Source organism: Oculina patagonica, chromosome 8, assembly GCF_052425735.1.
Source record: "Oculina patagonica isolate OP01 chromosome 8, crgOcupat, whole genome shotgun sequence".
NCBI lineage: Eukaryota > Metazoa > Cnidaria > Anthozoa > Scleractinia > Oculinidae > Oculina > Oculina patagonica.
In genome coordinates, this window is record NC_135765.1 from 11,207,188 (window position 1) to 11,224,837 (window position 17,650).

Below are 17,650 nucleotides of genomic sequence, written 5' to 3' on the forward strand. Positions count from 1 at the left end.
ATAAGACAGATAATCCGTTAACTATCTGACTGCTGCCCTTGATGTCGTCCTGTTATACAGATTTGCATCTGCCTCATCGTGCAATCTTTCCTCCTTGGTTATCAGTCATATTGCTAAGAATGGCTGTATTTACCCCAGCTGGGAAACGGATACTACGTCTCGGACATATTATGCGTCAGTGACTTAAACTAAACAGTTTAATGCTTCCGTAAGACGCATTAACAGACCCGAAGTTTCAGAGAAACGAATACCAGGGCAGTATTTTTTTTTTGTTAGGGGCGGACGAAGGTTGTGGGGGAAGGAAATTGCCGACGCTTTTTTGTTTAGTGATTCAACATGAAGAACGACAGACCCTAATAAATGCACTGCAAACGGTTACGTCATTCTCGCAATTACTAAGCTCCTTTTGTGTGCGGATTAGCGTTATTGTAGGGTCCAGTCTTTTTTTCACAAGAGCTTTATTTGTCACTACACGAGTTTAAACATAGTCCAGTGACCAACTATTAGGCAAACTCGCAATCTGATTGGCTACGTAAGGGCGGTCTGATTTTTTATAAACTGCCTTGGGAGCACCCATTGGTAAAATTGCGGAAATCACAAACCAAAATTATAAATAAACCACTTTCACTGAACTTTCTTTTGAACAGTTAGGTCTCTGGGTTATGCTAAAACAATTTGACGGCTCGCTCTTGGTTTCTATCGACTTTGGATAGTTGACTGCCTCTCTCTAACTACCAGCCAATAGAAACCTCGAGCTTGCTTTCCCTAGCGATCCCAGAATCCTCCACGCAAACCACAGGATCTGATTTGTGGCAAATCATTCATTGTTAATTATGCGTTTCGTATTTACCTCGACGCACTTACAGCAAGAAGGCAGAAGTGTTGCTACTTTTAATTTATTCACATTCTTACGTGTAGTGTTTATAGGAACAGCATACAGTTAACTTTTAATTGATTAAATATGTAAGAAAATTTGTGAATAAATTCATGATATTGGGAGATACGCTGGCCTATTGTTTAGCTATTCTTGGTTTGCAACCACGTGACAAGGCGGCCATGTTGGATGACAAAACAATAAAACATGTTTTTGAGGAATTTGCATAATAAAAAAAGTTAAGTTTAGTTCCCAACGGAGGAGAACGCTTTGTTCCTGTCATCCAACATGGCTGCTGTGACGACAGCTGCAAACCAGCAATAGTGCACTGCTGGACGCAGTTGTTCGAAAGTCGGTTACCACTAACCCAGGATTAAAAGTGGATCAAGGGTTCAATTTTTTCCTGTTTAAAAGTGTTTTTATTGCTTTTACTTAATGGGGTTTAAGATTAGTCGACGTCAAAACTGAATGACAGAAAATATAAACAGTAAACCTCACTAAAAAGGTAAAGAACTGAAATTAAAATTCATGCTAATCCTGGATTAGCTTAAACGTGCTTTGAACAACTTGGACCAGGACTCCAGATAAAGACGACCTGGTTCAAGTCCTGGCCGGGGTTACTTTGAGCGTATGCATACGTCTTCCTGGTAAAATCAGAAAGAAAATGTGCATGCCGCCATGTTTACATGCTTTTTTATTCCAAATGAGAAACTAACGGCATATTGTCAATTTGGTCGTGGCAACCTCTATTTTGGGAACTTACCTTCATCCTTTGTTTCTTGTCGTGATGTCTTTAGAGAGTCCAGCTTGCCACTGATGTTTCCTATTTCACTTTTCATCTTGTTGAACTCATCTCTGACTCGTTCTGATGATTAAAAACGTTCGTCTCTCTTCAGTTTAGAGGGCCAGAGGAATTTAAAGTTTTGGCTTCTGTTAAAAGAAGCGACTTGATTGTATATGCAAATCCCATTATTTTATTTAGTGAATGGTTTCATGGTAGTTCTAAACATACACATGTCCCTGTTATTCTAATTTTCGTTAGTTTGGATTTTAGTAAGACATTGAAACACAAGACGAGATACATTTCCCCTTATGTTCAAACGTATGTACCGTAATGATTCGATTTAGCGCCCGGGGCGCTTATTTACTTTTGGCACCTCAAGGGAGGGCGCTTATTCGGGACAGGGCGCTTATTTAATTTTTTAAGAAACAACCGAATGTTCAAAAGAAAACTTAAATAAATATTAAAAAAACTAACAATAACAGAAACGTTAACAGTAACAAAATTGTGGAAAGTTCAGTTACTTTTAAAAGAATTGTTCATTTTAGCAGTAAATATATACATGTACGGTACGGTGAATGTTCATGAGTTTACTATTCGACGTCGATGACTTCAGTAGGGGCAGTTATCCACAATTGGAGCGCTTATTAGATAAGGGGCCCTTATAAGAATAAGGGCGCTTATTAGAATGGGGGGCGCTAATTGGAATAGGGGCGCTTATTTACAAAAACACATTCAAAGGGGGGCGCTTATTCGGAAGGGGGCGCTTATTTGAAGGAGGGCGCTAAATCGAATCATTACGGCAACCTGATAATTTTGTTTTTGTCGAAAACGTATGTAAGGTGAAAGATTTGTCTTCAACAAACGGCGACATCGATTAAAACACATATATCATCGATTAATCCAAGAAGTGGTTTTTCAGATTATGAGATGTAAAACACCATTTCTAAGAAAACAGCATTGCCAGATCAAGAATTATTTCACATGAACTACTGTGACATCCAAAAGTCTAATTTATGTATGACGCCACATGACGTCACCATTTTCTTAGAAAGTCACAAATAACGTACGGGAATTCATACAAAGTCAACCCACAAAGCTTATAGAATACAAAATCAAACAAATCGCACAATTTTGTTTTAAAAAACTTAAAAACTAAAATGGCAAAAATTGTAACTTTTAGTCAGACCTGTTTGTAATTATAAAAAATCATGTACGAATGGCTGACGTTTCTCCGAAGAATGAATGAACAGCTAATGAGAGTTTCAGCATTATAGGTGTAAATCCTTTTTTCAAAATTCCGTGGGGTGGCAACCGTCGAATCGCCCTTCCCCTCCCCTGCACGTCCAAGGGGGTAAGAAAACAGTCAAGGTGAATCGCACCTGCCTAACAGGTTAGGTCATTTTTACTCGTGAATGTAATGAAACGAGTATGGTTATGAAAGTGATATGCAAATTTTCACTCGGTCAGTCGGTCGGTCGATGGACTGTTAACATTAATTTATGAATAATAATTCATGCATTAAATTATAAATTAATTTTCCTTGTTTTTTTTTAACTTTTTGTTTCACACTTCTGAGGTTGAACCGGCGACTTCTAACATCAACTATGGTTTTGAAGACCAAACCCCTAACCGCTTGACATCTTCGGCGTACTGATCATTTGGGCTGAAAATTAGCATATAGCTTTCTTTGTGTTGTTGTTAGCACGCTGACCGATACCGTAGGTTCAAAGCTTAATGGCTTGTATGTATAAAAGCTTCTTCGAATGGCTCGATTTATAGCTCTTAAGAATTTCACATGACAAATAGAAGAAATAATCTTAGAGAAAATATGAAAATCTTCGAAGCACTGAACTGATATTCCGTGTTTTAATCAAATTTTTAGATTTTCCAGGCACGAACTGTGGACTGCGACTGTGTTGGGTATTAAAAGGTTGATTTCAGGACAATTGTATGAATAAAGTCCAATTTTAGCAGTCTCTGAATGTTTTATAGTACCAAGCGTATTGTGTTGAGGCCGACTAGCGGCCGAAATTAATAACCGGAAATTGATTTGGGTCCGTTATTAACTGTGCACAAGTTGCTCGGACTGGATCGAGTCACGTGACTCGATCGCACATGGTTTTGTGATGGAAAGAGTTTCGTGTCGGGCGGATTGCTCGACAGTGTTGTTTTTTGATACAGTTTTTACCACCTAAACCGCACAGAACATTTTTTTACCGTAGGCGTAACAAGTCAGCGTGTCGATTAAGTTGTCAAGCCGTGGAGATGTTTGTACATTGGTACAACGAGCAACGCAATTAAAGCGTTGAGTTTACAACTGCGTGTTGAAAAGATTCTGTGAATTGTCCCGAACATATTGTATGATAATCGATAGTCATGATACGTAAATAATTTATCGTAAAAAAGCTCGCCAAACTGACGAATTTTGTTGCCTTTTAATAATATATTGTTAGTACTTGATTTACATCTCTAATAGATTCATAAAAAAAGTAGAAAGAAAAAAAAGACGTCGTATAAAATTGTAAAATAGATTGTCGTAAAAAAAAATTAATTGTCCCTGCTGAGAATCGAACCCGGGCCGCTGGACTGGAGGGCCAACGCATTGCCACTACACAACGCGTTAGCAAGCTTGCACTTTATGGTAGAAATTAGTGTTATATAACGAAGGCTTTTGAATGGATTACCCGCTTCCGCTGTAAACACAAGGAACCAACGTGATCATATCTCCCTTCAAACAACTAATCTATACTAACATGCCGCTCACAAAAAGACAGAATCATTTCATAGCTCTACACCAATACAATTAGTATTCTCATTCACGAGTGGGCTAACAAAGCGCCTTTGATTAGTATATATACTCTTAGCTCTTCACCATTGAGTGTGCGAGAACTCGGTCAGTAATTGTAAAGTTGTGATTATTTTTTTTAGTCTCTTCTGTGACTCACCTTCGTCTTTGTTCTCTTCTAATGAGGCCGTCAAGTTGTCAAGCCTTCCCTTCACCTCTTTCATTTCACTTCCTATCCGCTCCACTTCAATTTTCGTCTGCTTTAATGACTCTTTGATGCTTTCTGAAAATTAAAACTTACTTTTCTGTAAGCTCATTTAAACATGTAAATATAAACTAACTAATAAATTTGTAGCAGCCACGTAACGCCGAGTTTCTTTTGCACATTAATCATTACACGTCCGCGCGAAATATAAAAAATCTCGCATTTACTATTGGGTGCAATGTTTGCTTGAAAAACTTAATCAAAACATTTGTGCCTAGCCACCTACACAGGTGTGTTTGGGCTTGTCACACAATTTTTTCTCCCCTTTGTGGGATGGGGGGGGGGGGGAGAGTGGAATGCGTAACGACCGAGAAGGACTTGGACTTGTGCCAAAAGTAAGTTTTCATCTATTAAGAAATTCACATCATTCGCATTGAAAAACTTTGTTGTCGTGGATTAAGGTTATTTGCCACTTGTCACAACATGAAATTATGTTTTCTAAAAAAGGATCAAAACATTGTTCATGTTACCTTCCATCTCTTCAAGTTTGTCCTTGATGCTGTCATCATCTTTCTTCCATTGTTTCATGAGTTCACGATAATGTTCCTCGATATCAGGATCCATGCAATCGTGTTCAAGATTATCGATGTCTGCTCTATAACTTGGTCCTCCCAATCTTACCAGGGCCTCTCGGATTTCCGGCCAGTAAGTGTTGAAACTTGTATCATCAACAGAGGCTTGACTGGCATGGCCGTATACAGTGTTTCTGTAATACTTCACTCGGGCGATGTCATCTGCAATGCTTGTGTCTGCAGGTGGAGGGAGAGCATCCCAGCCAGCGACAGGAGGACTCAAACTACATATATTTCTAAGCAGGACCGTTAGGAGCGTGACATCAAAGATTGATGATGATACCAGTGTGTGAACAGGATACAGCTTTCCCCATTGTATAGCATTAAGGACTTTCCTCCTTCCTGTATAAAGCCGTGTAAGCGTAGAACGCACAGAATGACTGGATAAAACTGCATGCAGAGTTGCTGGTGGATATATTTTATCAAATGTGTCTCTCAGTGCCTGGGATCCCACATCCACCAAGAGGCGGCACAGCCGGGCGTAGTTGGTCGTGTCCTTGGTGGACGAAAATGTAGCAGTCGCCATGCATGGGTTGGTCACCAAATAAACCTACAAACAATGATTTGTTGTGTTGTTATACTACGCCAAAGAGTAACTGCTGACACAATTTTATGTAAACCAAACAGACCTATCGAAAAATAGTTAAGCCTACATGTAGATTTGATACCGTTATTAACAAAGACACAACAGTCACAATCTAGCTAAAGTAAAAATTTAAGCCCACTGAAAATGCGCATGCCAAATTGCTTTTCTCATTTCCCAAACCCAGTTGAGATTATTCAGCTTTTTACAGGCACTAACAAGATGCACACTCTTTTGAGAGGCATTACAGTGTACTGAGCGATGAACGTTCACCAAAACCCTCATAATTCTGTCAAATATGAAGTAATGTGAAAATTACCAATAACATTATAGTCAAATATGAATTATTTATCAAACCAAAGCTGTCTGGACATAATTACATATGAGGCAGATACGTCTTACCCTATATAAAGTTTTCCTTTAGACGTTTTCAACCATCATGCAATTATAGCTATAAAACTGCGTCAAGTCCAGAGGTGTTTTAACCTGAAATGAAGAAAAACCAAAGTGTGAGATAAGACTCCAATGTACAAAAAGAACCTACTAGGGGCGAGAAAATTAAAATCATCGGCACCTGCATGAGCTGCACTACCAGGACCACTGCTAACGATTACCACCACTACTGTCACTACTGCACGGCGCCACCAGCACTATCAACTTACCACAACCACCATTACCACCACCGCCAGCATCACCATCTTTTGCACCTTCACTTCAACATGCACCTGCAGCACAACCAGCAGCCGCAGCACCAGAACACAACCACTACAATCAACACAAACCACTACCACAACAAGCTTCTTCAAATACGGCATCATCGCTTTAGTTGCTATCACTGAGGGCTAGCACCACCAGTACCACTACTAACACCACCATTATCGCCATCCCCTGAACTACCACCACCACTACTACTACCACCAACATCGCTAGCACCTGCACTACCACTACCACGAACTACCACTAGTTCCACCAATACCACCACCATCATCAGTACAACCTCCACGATCAACACTACCTTTGCCAGCACCACCAACACTAGCAGCAAGATTTGCCACCAACATTGCCCTATAATTATCAACACCACCTGCACCATCACCAGTCCCACTATCAGTTAAGCCATTATCACCACTTCCACTTCCACAACTACAATACCAATAGCACCATCAATGTCATGAGTACCATAAAAAAGCATCATTACAACCCCATTCCCAGTGTCCCCCTTCCTCCTGAAGAGGGGTGGCGTCATTACCGACCACAGTCTATTATCACCAGTACCACCAGCTTCACTGCCACATGAAACATCAAAACAACCACAATTTATCTCTAGCACAGCCAATGCCACCAGCTAAACTACAACCTACCTCATCATCTCAGATCAGATTTTAATGCTTTTTTATTTCCATGGAGGACCTCCCTGAAAACCACATATTTACGTGATGGGCACTCCCTCTTAAAAGATTGTTTTATTATTATATTATTATTATCTAACACTTGCACCTCTAATACCTCCAGCTTTACTGCTCCTTGCACCATCACCACCACAATCTACAACTTGCACCACAAATGCTACCAGCTCCACAGCCGTTTGCAGTTTGCACACCATAATCTTCAACTGACACCACCAGCAGCTCGATCCACAGCTTTTTGCACCACCACCACAATCTACCTCTAGCATACCAGTACCACTAGTTCTACTGCCATCGCCATCTCCATCGCCACAACATACCACTAGGATCACCAATACGAACTGCTTCACTGCCACCTGCATCTCCACAACCACACCCCACTATTAACATCAATACCTTCAGCCTCAAAGCCACATTCATCACTACTACCACAATCTGTAATTAAATACTAATAACAAGTTTCACTGTCACCCACAAGCACCACCAATATGCTACCAGCTTCGTTGTCACCTACACCACCACTATAAACACCACAATCTACCACTATATACAACAATACCACCAACTCCACTGTCACCTGCACCATCATATCAACAATCTACCACTGGCACCATCAACACCACCAGTTTCATTGTCGCCTGCTTCACCACAACCACTAACACTACAAGTATCACCAGCTTCACTGCCACCTGCACCAACACAGCAACAACAATCTACCACTAGCACTGTCAATACCACCAATGCCACCTGCATTACAATCCGTTCCAAATCAAGCCACTGAAATATCACCAAAGCCAGCCCTGCTTCAATGCCACCTCCACCACCATCACTAGAATCCGCCACAAAACAATGCACCAATAGTAAGGGGGCTTATACTTTTACAGTACTTACTTCATGTAAGATTTCCCCTCAAAACCAATGAGAAACAGAACTATGTCCCAGGAGCAAAAAGTAACAAATAATTTTTGAAACGAACAACACTGAAAGTGTGAGTCATATGGTCAAACATTGCACACAGTCAGGTGGAGAATTGGGGAGGGAATTAAGGCAAATATATATTGTTTTTTAATATTTCATACCTTTTGTAATTATTCCTGGATGTTGCCTGTCATCCTCCGAAAAATACATGTAGACCTGTAGGTGAACAACAACCAAAGGAACAAAACATTTTTAAGTGGCAAGAGACGGGGGAGGAGGGGGCGGGGGGAGGTACAGGGTTTGACATAAACACGATCTGTAGCATCGCTCACTCCAAGGTCTTTACAAAATGTATCAATAACATACTTCAGTGAAGCTCATTAACTAAGTTTCCTCACCAAACGACTTGAGTTTTCCTTCATTTATTTTGTTTCGTTTTAATGAAACATTAAAGGAATCTGCTTATTGAAAGCTACGCAAATAACAATATTGGTGATAAACCACAACATAACAATTGGTCATGATCACTTTAATCGCGTATTTAACTTTATAGTGTTGTGCTGCATATATATATTATATAATTAGTGAAATGCAAATTCAGTTGATATAAAACACTGGCCAGTTTGAAAATTATATTCCAGTGCACGATATTTGACGCGGTTGATACTATGCATCTTTTAGAATTAGATTTAGGTTTTGAAACGCAAGACATAATGAAACTTGTTAGACAAATCTACAGCTCCTACGCAAAAGCGTTTCTTCCTTCAGAAAGCATTTCCGCTTTGAAAATGCTTGAGAACTTTGTTTCACTTTCAATATGTTAAAATACTCTTCTGCTTTCAGACTAGTTAATGACATTTTCTTGCCGTCTATGCTCATGATAAGGCACAACTAAGATACGATACATCAATAATGAGATCAAATCTATCCGCAGCAAAATAATTTCAAGGACAGATTTTGCTTAGCGCGCGATGCCAAGCAACAATGTGCTTACGTTTCATAACTTACTATTACACGCGTCTTCCTTACCTTTTTGCTGATTGTGAAAGTTCCTTTCGATTGAAAACGCTGAACTGTGGTCCTCAAAGGCGGATGTATTGCTGCATAAAACGAACAACTTTCGTTGGTTCGAGATACAAAATGTTCACGCAAAGAACAACTTATCGAACATGTTGTCTAGACAAGGTATATAAAGTCACGCGAAGTCTGTAATTAATTCCAAGTTCTTTTCCTCACCTGTGTTGTCAGTAACATAAACGTATCTTGTAATCTTTTTCTTCTGTGAAGGTTTATGGAACTTCAGCGATATGTTTTACATGTAGTTTGCTGGAACGCTGAAAAGCCACTCCCCGGGCGAACTGAAGGTGTTTACTGCAAATTTACAATCACTTTCGATCACGAGATCAAACGCACTCATCCGGAATGAAACGAAACAATTCTAGGCGTCACGCCAAATTAACTCCGAAACTTCTTTTCACTAAAATACAAAATCTGTAAATGTTTGCGGAGTTACAGACAGACACTAACAACACGTTTATTTACACCAGGGAGACAAGATGTATGAAGGTCAGGGATTGAAGAGAAAGGCCAGTGCATCCTTCGGTCCGCGCACTGTCTTGTTGACAGGTAAGGTCGCCTTTCTCTCGGCTGGTTTGGGGGGGGGGGGGGGGGGGGGGGAGGGAGATCCCATATAAAAGAAACGGCGATGCTCGTCGTCTCGCTCAGGGTGATCCGGGCAAAACGCCAATATTTTTAACCGTCAATAGTGATCTCGTTTTGCACGAGAAGAAACGCGAATTATTTTTAGCATTTTGGTATCGTTTAGGAGCCAAAAAAGCTTGAGCCCCGGCTTGAGCCACGCCAAGACTGTTCACCTTTTGGGGTTTAAGACGAGTATCTCCGTCTGTTTCATATGGGATTCCTCCAGGGGGGGGGGGGGGGCAAAGCCCCGTGTCAACTATCAAAAGTCGAAAGGAAACAAGAGCAAACTGATATAAAGTAACGCCTACATCAATGAAAGATCGAGCAGACATGGACTACTAAACCTTTTCTGCCCCCGATTCAAACGGGAGTCAGAGGGTGGAAGGTCTTTCACAGTATCGACTACACGCCTCCGGAATACGACACCTAGCATCATTAGGAACAAGCCTAGCTTAGTAAGTTTTAAGAAGGCTACGTTTGATTTTTTTAAAGATACATACAAACATTTAGATCATTTTAGATCATAGAGTAATTTTTACCTAGTTTTAATATTATAGCGTTTTTTTAACTAAATTTTGTAATTTTAGATTCTTAAATTTTTACCATTATTTCTAGTTCTTAATTGTATTTTATATTAGAGGGCCACTGGTTTTTCAGTTTTTTACTGTTATGTGTTCACCCTCTATAAATAAAGTTGATTATTATTATTATATTATAAACTGTCTAGTTGTTTTTGCATAGCAACAAAACGTCCAAAGAGAGTATTTCATATATAGTTTTGGTTTGTAATTCCACCGAATTTATTTGCAAAAACTCCAAGGGCAGTATATCGAAAATAAGACCACCCTTGTGTAGCCAATGAGATTACGAGTTTGCCTTATAATTTATAATGTCATGATTAAAACAACTAGCAATGAACTTGATAACCTCATTCCCCCCTCCTCTGGAAAAAAAATACTTACTTTTCAGAGATTCCAAAATGTTTTGAAATAGGCGTCAGCAACTGAAAGAGTAGGCGGCTGTGACAAGACGAGCTTGTTTTTCACAAGCTCATTGCTATGGCCAAAGTAACCGGTGACATAGAATCAAGCAGCCAGTCGAACTCTGGCGGGTGCCGGCTTGTTTTAAAAACCCTGACTTTTATGTCCACATGTAAAATCAGAGTAACTAAAATTAATCTAACAGTTAAAAATCAATATTTTGATCATATTGCCTACAGCACTTTATGCGTATAGCTCAATAGTACAACATCCATTCATCCCACCCCAGGCTTTTAGCCAGGTGGGAGTCCAGGAGTCCTATGGACGGTCACTTTTCAGAGAAAATTAATATGAATAACTGTATACAGAGGGTTTTTTTTAGCAAATTTGGAAATCTTTAGATACCTTTGTACTCATAACTGCAGAAAAACACCACTCTTCTCGGGCCCTCCTGTGGGGACAAAGTCAGGCCTTATAAAAATTTTGGCTTATCACTGCTACACCATCTTAAATAAAATCCGGGGATGAATAAGAAAGATAAAATAATGGACACCATTTAAGTGAAAATGTGATGTTTATTTCATGTCCAGTTATGCCACAGTTCGGACACTTTGATCATTTTGGAAATGTTAGGTGGTTTACATCTGGATTCATCAAAATAGAGGAGATTTAGCAGAGAGGAAGTGGTGGAGGGACACCTTTAGTTGTGATATCCCTTCTTGTAATGTGTACACACGATAATGGTATTTTTGTACTGTTCTAAGTGTTTGCTGTTCAGTCAGCCAACATTCAAGAGTCAGGATTTATAGAGATTATTGCAAATGTATCAGCCATGATCTCTTGTGACTGATGCAGGTTTTAACTGGTCACACCTGACAGTTGTGTACATTTCACAAAGATCACAACAAAGCATAAAAGTTGCAAGATCATAATAGTGATTCTCCATACAATTTTACATTGCATGTTACTTCTTAGCTATGACATAAAGTCAGTATCACCCAGCTGATAACATCCTGTATTGCTATTATGTGATCTTCTTGCTTAGCAATGCAGTCAGTGGGAAAAAATATAATTAAGGTAATAATTTTATAGCTGTAATAATTTTATAGCTGTAATTATTAAAAACTAGCAATGGTATATTGCAATTCCTGAGTTTTGATTGGTTGACAGAGAATGGTATATAAGATCATATACCATTAACCACAAAAAGGGTAGCCATTTTTAATAAAACAATTATTCCACTTGCGCTTGTTGGATATGAGATCGTTATAGAAAACTCTGCGCTACGTGCCTCGTTGGCTATCTACCATCTCATATCCAACGCGCGCTCATGGAATAATTTTTTTATTAAAAACACCCAAAGAATTGCAATGTTTGAGCTCCCCAGCTGTTTTTGTTGACCCCAGCTGTTTTTGTTACCATTGTCAATTATAAAATTCTATAATAATATTTTATATATAAATAAAATTAATGTCAGCATGGCACAGGATCATTGACATCTCCCCAGCAAAGAACGTTACTTGTATCCAATGCAGAGCTTGTGATTAATGGATCCATTCTTCCATCATACAAACCAAACACTCCTCCTACGATAAGAAATGTACTTAATATTTAGATACAGCAGAAAGGTTGCATTGCGTGGTGCACCTGTTAGAGTTTAGTGTTTTTCTGAGAACACAACACAAGACAATGGCCAGTGCTCAAACCTGGACACACTTGATCCAGGGTTAAGTGTGCTAACAAACTAGGCCACCATGAGTCCCTTGATAAGAAAGTATATGTCTGGTTTAAACATATGTGGGTATCTTCCTCTTATTTCAAATTTTACCGTACCTTTTCAGCTGTAGTAATTATGTGTCCATGTAAAAGAAATAAGCATATGTTGCATCCTTAAATGCCAAGTGTGAGAAATGTGCCTTACTACAGTCAACTCTCTCTTAACGGACACTATAAGACAGACACCTCTTTATGACGGACACCTGGTACCATCCCTGCCGTTTGTCAGTCATTTTACTCTAACTAAACTCCCTATAAGATGGACACCTCTCTAAGACATACAGTTGGAGCCAGTCCCGATGGCATCTGTTTTAGAGAGAGTTGGCTGAATTTGGTTTACATGGCAACTTAATAGCAATAGCTTTATTATTAACCAATAATTACACTAGCCTGAATTTCAGACATCCCTCTGTGCTCGCCTGCTTGCCAGAAGGGACGTCTGAACACATTTGAGGCTGAGCCTAATGCCGTCCGGTGACGTCACTACCCGAAAACCGGGTAGTGATTTTGATTGGTTGATTTAAAAATTATTTGCATAATTATGTGAAATTATGACTGAATTTTACCACGCAAGGATTGTAATTTGAAAACGTTTGGAAAGAGTTCGAAAGAGTTCACCTTCCCAGAAATGAATTTATTAGTCATTTACCTTGAGTTTATTACTTTATTAATTAGTTTACCTACGGATGAAGAATAGTAAGGGAAATCGGTAGGTTTTAAGTTGGCGGCATTCGTCGCTTCGACATGCAGTGTTTTGCCAAATTTATATATGTATTCTTGTTTTGTCAACAAAGCCGCTAGACGCTTATGTCCTGCAGCCTCGATGAGCCAGTGATTTCTGAACTCAGTGCCCACAGTCAAGTAGGATATTTTTGTATTGAATTCCGTTACTTGATGCCTCTGTAACCGTCTAAATTGATTCATTTAAGTACTCACGAGTGTGTTGTATTTGTCCGCTGCGTAACATAATATATTTTGATCGCTAGATAAGCTTAAAGCAAATCAGTTCAGATTAAATCGGTTCCGTAAAAGAATAAAGCCTGCAGTCGATTAAAATCTCATTCATTTGTCTCAAGTTTTCAATAGTTTACTATTAAAACAATTTTATACCCTGTAATCCTTCATGGAAGCGATTTTTCTTTCACAATTTCATGGCCTCGACAGAAACTTTTCCGCATGAATTAAAACCAAAGTGTAGTGACGTCACCGGACGGCATTAGGCTCAAATGTGTTCAGACGTCCCTTCTGGCAAGCAGGCGAGCACAGAGGGATGTCTGAAATTCAGGCTATAATTACACAAGTATTGGGTATTGTGCAATACTTGTACTATAATGTGCTCAGCTGAATTAAAGACCTATTTATTAATAAGTTCCAGCTCATCCATCATTTATACACCAGGGCCCAGTTGTTCAAAGGGCAGATAAAATATGCTATCCGCTGCATAAATCGCTATCCAGTGGATAGCGTAGTATGTTTTGTTAGCATTTATCCACTGGATAGCAATGTATCTGGGGCTGGTTGTTCAAAGGGTGGATAACACTATCTACTGGATAAATTACTATCCAGTGGATAAGAGTAGACAAAATATACTACGCTATCCACTGGATGGTGATTTATCCGGTAAATAGACTAAGTGTTATCCATCCTTTGAACAACTGGAACCTGGAGGATAGCAATTGATCCGCCCTTCGAACAACTGATACCAAAAGTTGAGTCTCTTTGAAAAATGGCCAACATTACTACACTTACCAGTGTGAATGTAGAGTATTCTATGTCCTTTAAATCTGCCAGGATTGTATTTCATCTCATAAAGCATTCCTCTTATTGCCTTAATGTTGTACACAGGGTCCACCAATATTCCCGTAGTACTGGAGATCTCTATAATGTGCTCTGCAGCAAAAGATTGCAGTCACATATTTATGACTATTTTAAAAGTGGCCAGGGCAATTTGGATAATAACTAGAGTTCCATAAGACCATGACATGTTAAAGGAGCAATGTCACGATATTTTAAGTCATTTTTCCTGATTACTTGAAGGAAACCTCTAAATAATAGTTTTCTACATGATAGGAAAACACCAAAGAAGTTGTAAATAATAAAGATGGTAAATTTTAAGCTTGGTGATAAATAATGAAGATGAATTTTTCAACAATGACACAAGCATTGGACAAAGAAAAATTCTGAGTCCCCGACGGGAATCAAACCCATGGCCTTCCAGATACCGGTTGGCCGCTCTAACCAACTGAGCAAAGAAGTTATCAAAATGTGAAAATAACAAAGGATGGTTTCAACTGACAAAAATTGAGATGGATAACAAACAACAAACTTGAAAAAAAACTAGCTCCTTTAACAACAAATGTCACTCAGGAAAACATCCACCCTGCTGGATGACAAAAGAATCTGACACTCTCAAAACAACCTATCCAGCTGAACTTTTCTTTGTTATAGATGTCCCAGTTCATATCAAAGCTTACCATCCAGCAAGGTGGATTTTGTACTATGAAACAGTTTGCTACAAAGAGCTCATTTTCTACAAAGAAACAATGGATTAATTAAAAGTCATGAAGTTAATGATTGTTAATAAGTATGAAAAATAAGCCTAATTACCTCTGGTCAGAAACCCATAAGGATTGAAACGTGTGACTCCCTTTGATTAGCGTTGTACAAGGCGTTTGCACATTCGTCACCTTTAAGCACCATATTTGGAAAATCAAGATTTATTAACCAATCAAGATTGTAACATTTGGATTGAATTCACAGTGCACGCTAGCTCACCCTCGATGGCGTAATCTTGCTTTTGAACAAACTCAGTTGAATAAAGTTAAATTTGGTTAAATTCGTTAAGTAGTATGGAGAACATCACTTGCATACAGTTAATGAATTTCTTTAGTTTCTGTAAGAAATGCAAGTGCATTTAGGTTGGAATTCAAGTAACTCACCGCAAAACCAAAAATGTGGTTGCGTGTGTCGTGACGTGTGTAAAGCACAGGCGTACAAACTCTTTGTTGTTTCCAAATATGGTACTTGGCAAAACTGAATATTTAAGCGCTGTGAATGTGCGTTACACGTTTCAACCCTTATGAGTTTCTGCTCTGGTTTAACATCTAGAAAACAAAAAAGTTGACACACACCTAGTTCCTAGTTGATATAGCATATCCTTTTCCCTTGTATCCGTCAATAATATCAATTATATCTTCTGCTTTGACATCCAGTCCTCCTGTCCTGAGGTCTTCATTTATTTTGTTGTAAAAATATGCCGCATTATCACACACATTTACAGCATGGCACCTACACGCACAAGAAAACAATGTGTGCCAGGTGTCATGTCAGTGATTATTAGGGATGTTTGTGGGAAACCGTTCTACATCAAAGAATTTTTCAAACTTTCTTCACAGTCATGAACGCATTAACAAGTTATCGGTACTTACAGTTGCCAGAGATGAAAAAACAGAATCATTGAGTTACTTTGTTTCAAAGATTAAAGCTGATTTCCAGTCCGTACTGCGCAGACTCGGGGTTTGTTTTCGTTTTTGTTTTGAATTCGTTGAAACGTTACACTTCGGTGACAGCATACATGAAGTTTTTTAGTCCGCCATTACAGTTCGTTTCGTTCAAGAATTTCCGATGAGCTGAAACGTCGGTTTGAAATAGCGTCAAGGTTCCTCTACTCGTTTTTATTTGTTCTGCAAGGATATCTGGCGTTAATTATGAAGAAAAAGGTAAGTTTGTCGCGGAATTTTTAGTTTTGCTTGTAAACATTCCTTCGTGTGGGCTCACATAAACATTGCAGCCGAGATTGCGCAGTACGGACTGGAATTCATCTTTAAGCATGTGGAAAATACCCTGATTTTGAAAACAATGGCACTTTTTTGTAGCTGCAGCAGGGCTCGAAAATTTTTCTGAAGCCATTCTAGCCGTGGGCTAGCTGGTATTGCTACTTTACTAGCCCAGAGCTTGAGAGCTCTAGCCCAGTACACATTAATTTTGTTACGTATAAAAAGCCAGTCTTATGCTTAAGTACACCAGCACAAAAAAAACTCTTCAACAGATCAATGCAAACATTTGAAGTGCCACTAAACAAAGGGCTGGATTTGTCTGCTAAAGATGGATATTTTTTAGTTTGGCAAAAAACTACACCCTTTTCCTCGACATACACCACCAACGGCCATTTTGTTTTCCACTGTGAAAGAAACAACCGTTAACGTTTTCGCTGCAACATACAAGTCATGTATTTCTTGTTTTTGGTCTGAACTTCATCTGCAGCAGCTGGCCCATCGGCACTATGCTTATGCTGATCTTGAGCAACACCATCTCCTTTCTTTTCCTGTGTGAAGCCACAGTTCAAGAGGCTCATTGAAAGAAACAAAGCGACATGCATTCGTAACATCCCACGTCCAAGCGACCCAAAGACCAAAGTGGTTCCCAGAATTCTCCCGTCCACATAGAATGCCAGAAAAAAAGTTGCGAATATTCTCTTCAAATCGCGTACTCGCCGTGTTTTAAACCCGCTTTTGACTCCTTCGTGGCATACTGGTGGTAATAGATAACAATACTTCTGACAGACTTTTGATGAAATTAATTTCATAACAACATCTTTTCTTAATATAAATTTTAATCCAGATCTTGCCAGTCAATTCAACAACTTGGCTTTTAAGTGGCTTGCTAGCCCACTGGGCTAGCAAAGTACATTATTCACTAGCCAAACGAAAATTTTCGCTAGCCCCGGGAGTCGGGCTAGCGGATTTTTCGAGCCCTGACTGCAGTGTACAATTATGTACATGTATGTTTAATCTTCATTATAGTAAAAATACTAATGATAAATCACTAGACACAAACTTCCATTCATGAAATCTTAACTTAGTAGGCTGAAAAAAGAGCAATTTAGTTCAATGATGCACGGGCAAAAAAACTTCAAGCTCCCTACACCACTTTAATTTGCATTTTCGGTCACAAAAATTAAGGGAGAGAAATTGATCTAAAAACACATAATATTTATTTATTACATA

At 39.1% G+C, this 17,650-nt stretch overlaps 1 protein-coding gene and 1 pseudogene across 3 annotated transcripts in view; both read right to left on the reverse strand.

The window, feature by feature from the left end:
* The window catches only part of LOC144662660 (uncharacterized), a 64,398-nt pseudogene that overhangs the window by 34,805 nt on the left and 11,943 nt on the right, over positions 1 to 17,650 (reverse strand). The window contains exons 9-11 of the transcript XR_013572495.1: positions 15,772 to 15,932; positions 14,394 to 14,534; positions 12,323 to 12,454 (exon numbers count right to left, since the gene is read on the reverse strand). The product of XR_013572495.1 is annotated as an uncharacterized LOC144662660 (transcript). The remainder of the gene's footprint in view (positions 1 to 12,322; positions 12,455 to 14,393; positions 14,535 to 15,771; positions 15,933 to 17,650) is intronic.
* LOC144662531 (uncharacterized) overlaps positions 1 to 17,650 on the reverse strand; it is a 68,827-nt gene that overhangs the window by 4,413 nt on the left and 46,764 nt on the right. The window contains exons 4-7 of one of the 2 annotated variants that reach the window (XM_078523357.1): positions 6,266 to 6,349; positions 5,179 to 5,830; positions 4,604 to 4,726; positions 1,638 to 1,739 (exon numbers count right to left, since the gene is read on the reverse strand). In XM_078523357.1, the coding sequence (XP_078379483.1) occupies positions 1,638 to 1,739; positions 4,604 to 4,726; positions 5,179 to 5,806 (853 nt within the window). In that variant the 5' untranslated portion in view covers positions 5,807 to 5,830; positions 6,266 to 6,349. Of the gene's footprint in view, positions 1 to 1,637; positions 1,740 to 4,603; positions 4,740 to 5,178; positions 5,831 to 6,265; positions 6,350 to 17,650 lie in introns of those variants that run through there. The other variant, XM_078523358.1, reaches the window with a different exon arrangement.